Consider the following 9,454-nt stretch of genomic DNA (forward strand, 5'->3'; position numbering starts at 1 on the left):
AATCAAAGAACAAGGTGATAGGAAACGGTGCAATAGGGAGGGATGGAATTCCATGTTCGAAAAATGATAATACTACCAAGAATTGTAGCCCGGGTCCTCCTGCCAACCGTTACAACCGTGGTTGCAGTGCCTTTAATCGATGCAGGGGTGGTGGTGGTGATGGTGGTGGCTCCACTCATGGTTAAATTATTCATCATCTTCTTCTTCTTAATTATTTGTTTAGCTATCTGGCTAGTTTTATGGTTGTTCTTTGTATATCCACTTTGATTATTATAGGACCCATTATTAACGACTATTAGTAGTAGTTTGTTTTATATAGTAGTAGTGTTATGATTTGCTTGTTTCTGTTTAGTTTATCATTCTATGTAAATATGAAAAATTTAATAAAATAAAAGAAGAAGAATATCTTAATTTAACTTTAATGTCCATTAAACTATTATACCACCAGTCGCTCGACCGATTCATTGACCGGTTTGATTCTCGCAACTTTGTTATTTATTTAATGGAATCAAAGTTACTCTTGTCAATTTAAAAATTTTTAATTGATCTCCAATCATTAAAGTAAATGGTTTAGCTGTCTTTGTTGTTGGTCTAAGAGACTCAAAGGAGTCGTTTAGGCCGATTACATAAATAGTAAGAGACTAATTAAAAATTTTTAAATTATGAATGATATTTTGTTTTTTGAACAAATGATGAAAAATAAAAGAGTATTTTTTTTAAATTTATTAGAAACTAAAATGTGAGATCTAAAATTTGTTGGCACAAATTTAAAAGTGTCCTCCGAAAATAGAACAACGACAGACAAATACATGTTGGTGAGATATAATATAAAATCAAATTTAATTATCGTGATTCAGTAGTGAACAACCATGTAATGATGTAATAAACAAAGTCAACCGCTTGTAGAAGCTACCCGAAACTCATACACCTACCCAGAGAGTCTTATTCCGTTATTTTTCCATAACAACACAAAACAATAATTAAAAGTTGAAGAAATTCAATACCACCAGCGACGGTCTTCTCTCTAGGCGAAGATGGCCGCAACGGCAATCATGGCCGCTGCGACCATCACAGCAAGAGAGGAGAGAAGAGAGTGAGAAGAAGAAGTAGGAGCGGGGGCGGGGCCGTCGGCGAGGACGTTGATGACAAGCTTCATTTGGTGGTCAGCACAATGGCCTGCAATGCCGCAGATGTACCACTTCTTTCCCGGGCTTTGAAGGGAAATCCAATCATGGCCGCTTCGGAATGTTTCCAGTGGATCAGAGGTGACACAGTCCTTGAAAGATGTTGCATTCACTTTCAGCACATTGTGGCTCTCATTGTTGTATTTGAACACTACCCAACACACAAATAAAATTAAAAAGGTTAAAAGAACACAAATTAGTTTATTATTGCCTTAAACTTTAAGTCCCTAGCTATATGTGAATCTCGAAAATGCTATATGTATATAAAACAATTAATTGCTGTATATTTGTGTCTAAATTTATATATTATTTCATTTATTTTTAATATATTTTTTAAATATATATTCTATGTAGATGATGATTAATTTTTTTTTTTTTACACATAATATAATTGTATTGATACAGCCATATAGGAGTTATTATAGCATATATAATTAGTAATTTAAAGAAAATAAAATATACTAAATGTCTCAAAATTTTGTTTAAAGTTTCAATTTTTTTTTCAAAAAAAGTTAAATTAACGTTTGAGCGTTGATTATTTAACCAAAAGGGACAAAGTTAAAACCATTTTAAAAATATTAGAAGAAAAATATAAAAAAAGTTTAAATATGAAGGGTAAAAATTAATTTTAGGAAAAGTATTACTATGTTTTCCCAATATTTTTCTAAAAAAAAACACGGGATTTTTTTTACAAGCTATTAAGAGATTAATTGAATAATAATCTCAATATTGATATAAATTATTGTAAACTCAACAAGATGTAGTATTGTACAATTAGCTGATTCACTATATTATATGTATATCAAAATTAGCTATTAAAATCAGCCAATAATATATAATATATATTGGAATATAAATACAAATTAAAAATAAATTAAACTATATATGTACAAATATATTAGTAGTTAATTTTAATTATTGATTTTAGTATGTAAATAGCATTTTGGTTAGTTACTTACTATTAAATTTGTATCTATTTAAGTACAATGTTAAAGTTCTTAAAATTCAGTAGGATAAAAATAATATAATATAACTATAAGTATCTATAAAAGCTTAATAATAACCTTTTTTTTCCTCCAAAATAAAGAATAACGTAATGAAACAGAAGGGAGTGAGTTAGATAGTGTAGTTAAAATTTAAATAAATAAATTAAGGATAAAATGAGAAATTTAATAATTTGGTGATAGGATTTAATAAGGACTAAAAATTCGTTAGAGATTAATTTAGGATATTATTCTTTTCAAAAAAAGAAAAAAGAAAAAAAACATGTGAAACCTACCAAGGACATCACCAACATGGAAAACTTTATCTTGGGCCCATTTTGTGTAATTATATTCAAGTTTCCATCCGTCATTATCACCAACAAAGAAGTCAGTTGCAGTAGCAAATGATGAAAGCAAAACCATGGAAATGGCAAAGAATGCTACTCGACCAACAAAAGCAGCAGCCATATTAATTATTTGATTTGGACAAAAATAGAGTTAGTAATTACTTAATAATAGCTATATATAATGTATATGTTTTTGATAGAATGAATATTTGTTAACTCACATCAATTCGCATTTCAACTTGGTCTATATATAGTAGGACTCAAATTGATTTCATCGAAATAATGCATACATAGAAAAATCGAAATAGGAATGGAAGGGATTCGGCTATAGTCGGCTTTCACTAGAACTTTTAATGTTTTTTTATATTATTTAATGGGAAAGAAACAAGTTGTGTTGTAATAATCATCAAGGGGAGTATAACAACGTGTGTGAATAGAATGATACTATGAACCAAATTTAATTTAATTATCAATGTGCTATGTTTGACCTTATATGAAAGTGATGTGTACATAAAAAATGCGGCCTGCGTTCTGCGTTCTGCGTTATCACTTAATTGTTTTCCGCTGATTCCTATGCTTGCATAGTGCAAGGTTACATTTATACTCTCTATAATTAATTAAGATGATGTTAGTTTTGGTGGATAGGGCACTGATAACAATAATTAAACAAATCGAGGGTTGTGTTTAATCATAAGGTTGTATATTTTGGTTAAGTGAACCACGCACGTATTTTTAGATTTATGTAATTCGTTCTCTATCTGATCAATCTCTCAAGCAGCTAGTTTTGGTTCTTCCAATAGGTTGGCTATTTTCCAGTTCTTCATTACTTGATTTCTTTTGACATCAAGAACACTGATTTTGGAAGAAGAATAACACGTGTTTTATGTAAAAGAGATGTTGAACAGATTCACCACTTGTTTTTGGGTCGTAAGTTCATTTGGCAGGTGTAGTGTCGATGGCTTTCTGATTTCGGGAGATCGTGGACTATGCTGGACTCAATAAAAGAACATTTTGTGAGTTGGACAGGGGTTGGTAACAGAAAGGAGGAGCGAAATAAGTGGATGATATACTTCTGTGCGGTTACTTGGAATGTCTGACTAGAGAGGAACATGCGGATTTTTAATAACAAAGAAGATGTATTTCAGAGATCTTTGACCAGTTATAGAGAGTGGAATAGTTTGGATTCCTTTTATTGTTGATGACAATGCCGGAGATGACATCAGGATAGTTTGCTTTATTTTGTTTTTAATTCCTTTTATGATCATGGTTGCAGTTTGATTGTATGTTGCTCCACTGTATTATGTTGAGCTGTCTTATTAGAAAAAAAACCACTATGAATTTACATTTTATATTGCAAAGAGGAGTGTTAGGAGGTCAACAAGTTTTACGATTTATAGTTATCAATTAGTCATTATTAATGCTTTTAATGGTGTAAAATTACATCTAATGATATGAGATTATTCATTTTTTTTTTATAATTAAGTGCTCACGTAATTTTAATAAAAATGCAGGTGATGAAAACAAATTGATTTGGAACTATTCCCTCCAAAGGTGGAGGAAATGGTTTGGTTTGCTATTATTATCAAGCTAAATATGAAGATGAGGCTGGTGAGTTTAACATGCTGAACTTAAATAATGAAGCAACATGTAACTTATTTGAGGAAGAAGGCGATGCTAATGGAAGAGATTAGATGGGTTAGGCCAAAGGATTTTAAAATTTTTCTTTTTGGTTTAAACTCTTTGAAATGAAAACAGAGTTCCAACAGGAGCAAGCACGGGATCATTAGAGTGAATGGAAAAATTTGAGACCGACTATTAGAAGAACCAAATGAATAACTCGTACAAATCATCTTGAAGTTCTCATGTGGTTAATTAGTGTATTCATTTTGATGGTGTTATAAGTTCGTTTTCCTATGGTTTTGTCTAGATCTGCTTCTTTTTGAGAGGATCCATTTCCGTTTAATTTGTACCTGGATTTTTGGAAGAAGTTTATGAATGGAATTGAATGAAGAGAATATATAGTGATTCTCATTAGTGCGGGTTGTGGAGTAAAAGGTATATTAATCGAGACTAGAAGACCTTCAAATCCAGTGTGGGTAGATTAGTAAGAAAAATTTGTGTATTTACGTTAAAAAAAAGACAATGTATGTGATTATCTCCACGAAATTTATGTATTTAGCGTAAAAAAATGTGTTTGTTTTCAATGTTTTTATTTAAAATTTTGTATATTTATTTTCAAATTGTGTTTAATTCTTATGTTTTTCTTTAAAAATTGTCTATTTACTTTTTAAAAATTTATGTTTATCATTAAAAAATTTATGTATTTATTTCCTATTTTTTAAAAAATTTGTGTTTACTTTCAAAACAAATTTGATTCCGGTTAATTGCGAGCGAGAGTGGTCACAAAGGATGTGTAGCTTGTTGGGGTTTAAGGAAGCAACGTTGCCAGTCAAATATCTTGGTATTTGGTGCGCGAAACGTGACTACACACTTTTTCACACAACTCCGCGCAACTAACCAGCAAGTGTACTGGGTCGTCCAAGTAATAAACCTTACGTGAGTAAGGGTCGATCCCACGGAGATTGTCGGCTTGAAGCAAGCTATGGTCATCCTTGTAAATCTCAGACAGGCGGATTCAAATGGTTATGAGGTTTTGATAATTAAAATATAAATAAAACAGAAAATAAGATAGAGATACTTATGTAATTCATTGGTGGGAATTTCAGATAAGCATCTGGAGATACTTTGTTGCTTCTGAACTTTTGCTTTTCTACTGCCTTCTTCCAACCATGCATTACCTCTTTCCATGGCAAGCTGTATGATCCTCCCGGATGAAAACAAATTCATATGCGCTGTCACCGCACGGTTAATCATCTGTCAGTTCCCGCTAGCGTCGGAATAGGACTATTGTCCTTTTGCACACTGTCACTGCGCCCAACATTCACAAGTTTGAAACTCGTCACAGTTATCCCTTCCCAGATCCTACTCGGAATACCACAGACAAGGTTTAGACTTTCTGGATCTCAGGAATGCTGCCAATGGTTCTAGCCTATACCACGAAGATACTAATCTCACGGACTCGGTCCGTGTATTAGATATCCAAGAGAGTATACTCCAGCTGTCATCCAATGACTACGTTGAACATCATGTAGATCGCTTTGTGGTTGTTAGGCACGCGATCTTGGCTAAGCGAGTAACGAAGATTGGGTGATTGTCACGGGTATTCTGACTTAACTGAATTAAGAACAAGAGTATATCTTGGAGAGAAAGTAGGCGTGAATTGAAGGAAAAACAATAGTACTTGCATTAATTCATGAAGAACAGCAGACCTCCACACCTTAATCTATGGGGTGTAGAAACTCCACCGTAGAAAATACATAAGTGAAAGATCTAGGCATGGCCGTGAGGCTAGCCTCTCCAAACGTGAACAATGGTCTCAAAGATCAAAGTGATCAAAAGATATTCCAAAGATATAAAATAAATCTCTAAAAGTAGTTTTTATACTAAACTAGTAACCTAGGTTTACAGAAAATGAGTAACTAAGTGCAGATAGTGCAGAAATCCACTTCTGGGGCCCACTTGGTGTGTGCTTGGGCTGAACATTAAAGCTTTTTTCGTACATAAGCTGTTCCTGGAGTTAAACGCCAGCCTTAGTGCCAATTTGGGCGTTTAACTCCAATTCTGGTGCCAGTTTGGGCATTTTACGCCAAGATGTTTTAGGCTGACTTTGAACGCCAGTTTGGGCCATCAAATCTCGGGCAAGGTATAAACTATTATATATTGCTGGAAAGCCCAGGATGTCTACTTTCCAACGCAATTAAGAGCACGCCAATTGGGCTTCTGTAGCTTCAGAAAATCCACTTCGAATGCAGCAGGGTCAGAATCTAACAGCATCTGCAGTCCTTTTTCAGCCTCTGAATCAGATTTTTGCTCAGGTCCCTCAATTTCAGTCAGAAAATACCTGAAATTACAGAAAAATACATAAAATCATAGTAAAGTCCAGAAATATAATTTTTGAATAAAAACTAATAAAAATATAATAAAAGTAATTAAAACATACTAAAAACTATGTAAAAATAATGCCAAAAAGGGTATAAATTATCCGCTCATCACAACACCAAACTTAAATTGTTGCTTGTCCCCAAGCAATTGAAAACAAAATAAGATAAAAAGAAGAGAATATACAATGAATTCCAAATTTATCAATGAAGATTAGCTTCAATTAGATGAGCGGGACTTATAGCCTTTTGCTTCTGAACAGTTTTGGCATCTCACTTTATCCTTTGGAGTTCAGAATGATTGGCATCTATATGAACTCAGAATTCAGATAGTGTTATTGATTCTCTTAGTTCAGTATGTTGATTCGTGAACACAGCTACTTTATGAGTCTTGGCCGTGACCCTAAGCATTTTATTTTCTAGTATTACCACTGGATACATAAATACCACAGATACATAACTGGGTGAACCTTTTCAGATTATGACTCACCTTTGCTAGAGTCCCCAGTTAGAGGTGCCCAGAGCTCTTAAGCACACTCTTTTTTCTTTTGGACCACGACTTTAACCGCTCAGTCTCAAGCTTTTCACTTGACACCTTCACGCCACAAGCACATGGTTAGGGACAGCTTGGTTTAGCCGCTTAGGCCAGGATTTTATTCCTTTAGGCCCTCCTATCCATTAATGCTCAAAGTCTTGGATCCTTTTTTACCCTTGCCTTTTGGTTTAAAGGGCTATTGACTTTTTTTGCTTGCTTTTTCTCTTTTTTTTTTGCATATTTTTTCTTTTTTTTTTCTGCAAGCTTTGTGTTCACTGCTTTTTCTTGCTTCAAGAATCAATTTTATGATTTTTCAGATTACCAATAATATTTCTCTTTTTTCATTATTCTTTCAAGAGCCAACAATTTTAACATTCATAAACAACAAATTCAAAAATATGCACTGTTCAAGCATTCATTCAGAAAACAAAAGGTATTTGCCACCACATCAAAATAATTAAACTAATTTCAAGATAGAATTCGAAATCATGTACTTCTTGTTCTTTTGCAATTAAAAACATTTTTTTATTTTAAGAAAGGTGATGGATTTATAGGACATTCATAGCTTTAAGACATAGACACTAAACACTAATAATCATGTAATAAAGACACAAACATAGACAAAACATAAAGCATAATTTTCGAAAAACAAAAAAAATAAGAACAAGAAAATTAAAGAACGGGTCCACCTTAGTGATGGCGGCTAGTTCTTCCTCTTGAAGATCTTATGGAGTGCTTGAGCTCCTCTATGTCTCTTCCTTGCCTTTGTTGCTCCTCCCTCATGGCTCTTTGGTCTTCTCTAATTTCATGGAGGAGGATGGAATGTTCTTGGTGCTCCATCCTTAGTTGTCCCATGTTGGAACTTAATTCTCCTAGGGAGGTGTTGATTTGCTCCCAATAGTTTTGTGGAGGAAAGTGCATCCATTGAGACATCTCAGAGATTTCATGATGAGGAATTTCCTCATGCTCTTGTTGAGGTCCATGAGTGGGCTCTCTTGTTTGCTCCATCCTTCTCTTAGTGATGGGTTTGTCCTCTTCAATGAGGATATCTTCCTCTATGATAATTCCAGCTGAATTGCATAGGTGACAAATGAGATGAGGGAAAGTTAACCTTGCCAAAGTAGAATACTTGTCCGCCACCTTGTAGAGTTCTAGGGATATGATCTCATGAACTTCTACTTCCTCTCCATTCATGATACTATGGATCATGATAGCCCGGTCTACAGTAACTTCAGACCGGTTGCTAGTAGGAATGATAGAGCGTTGGATGAACTCCAACCATCCCCTAGCCATGGGTTTGAGGTCAAGCCTTCTTAGTTGAACCGGCTCGCCTCTTGAATCTCTCTTTCATTGAGCGCCTTCCACACAGATGTCCATAAGGACTTGGTCCAACCTTTGATCAAAGTTGACCCTTCTAGTGAAAGGGTGAGGATCTCCTTGCATCATTGGCAAGTTAAATGCCAACCTCACAATTTTCGGACTAAAATCCAAGTAATTCCCCCGAACCATTGTAAGCCAATTATTTGGGTTCAGGTTCACACTTTGGTCATGGTTCTTAGTGATCCATGCATTAGCATAGAACTCTTGAACCATTAAGATCCCGACTTGTTGAATGGGGTTGGTGAGAATTTCCCAACTTCTTCTTCAAATCTCATGTCGGATCTCCGGATATTCACTCTTTTTGAGCTTGAAGGGGACCTCGGGGATCACCTTTTTCTTGGCCACAACTTCATAGAAGTAGTCTTGATGGACCTTTGAGATGAATCTCTCCATCTCCCATGACTCGGAGGTGGAAGCAATTGTCTTCTCTTTCCTCTTTCTAGAGGTTTCTCTGGCCTTAGGTGCCATTAGTAGTTATGGAAAACAAAAAACTTTAGCTTTTCCCACACCAAACTTAGAATGGTTGCTCGTCCTCGAGCAAAAAAGAAGAAAGAAAGGAGTAGAAGAAGAAGAAATGGAGGAGATGTAGGGGTGTGTGAATTCGGCCAAGGGTGTAGTAGTATGTATGTTGTGTGAAGATGAAGGTGGTAAGGAGGGGTATTTATAGGGTAAGGGAGAGAGGGTATTCGGCCATGTGTGGGTGGGTTTGGGAGGGAAATGGTTTGAATTTGAATGGTGAGGTAGGTGGAGTTTAATGATGGATGGATGTGAGTGGTGAAGAGAATATGGGGAAGAGGGTAGGATTTGATAGGTGAGAGGTGTTTAGGGAAGAGATTTTGATGGGATTGGTCAAGGGTGTTTGGGGAAGAGTGTTATAGAAAGGTGTGAAGAGGAGAGAAGAAGAGGTGGGATAGGTGGGGATCCTGTGGGGTTCACAGATCTTGAGGTGTCAAGGAATTTGAGTCTGACGGAGCACAGAAGTTGGTGAATTAAAAATTATTAAAATAGTTACGTTGTAAGTATAGTT

The 9,454-nt window shown here is 34.9% G+C and overlaps 1 protein-coding gene across 1 annotated transcript; it reads right to left on the minus strand.

Moving 5' to 3' along the window:
* Positions 1–800: 800 nt before the first annotated feature.
* LOC112757464 (blue copper protein 1a-like) lies at positions 801–2,735 on the minus strand. Its single transcript, XM_025806045.2, has 2 exons — positions 2,464–2,735; positions 801–1,335 (listed from the first exon to the last, which is right to left on the minus strand). Exons 1-2 carry the CDS (start codon positions 2,633–2,635, stop codon positions 1,025–1,027), a joined length of 483 nt encoding a protein of 160 aa, XP_025661830.1. The 5' UTR covers positions 2,636–2,735; the 3' UTR covers positions 801–1,024.
* Positions 2,736–9,454: the final 6,719 nt, after the last annotated feature.

This window comes from Arachis hypogaea, chromosome 16 (assembly GCF_003086295.3).
Source record: "Arachis hypogaea cultivar Tifrunner chromosome 16, arahy.Tifrunner.gnm2.J5K5, whole genome shotgun sequence".
NCBI lineage: Eukaryota > Viridiplantae > Streptophyta > Magnoliopsida > Fabales > Fabaceae > Arachis > Arachis hypogaea.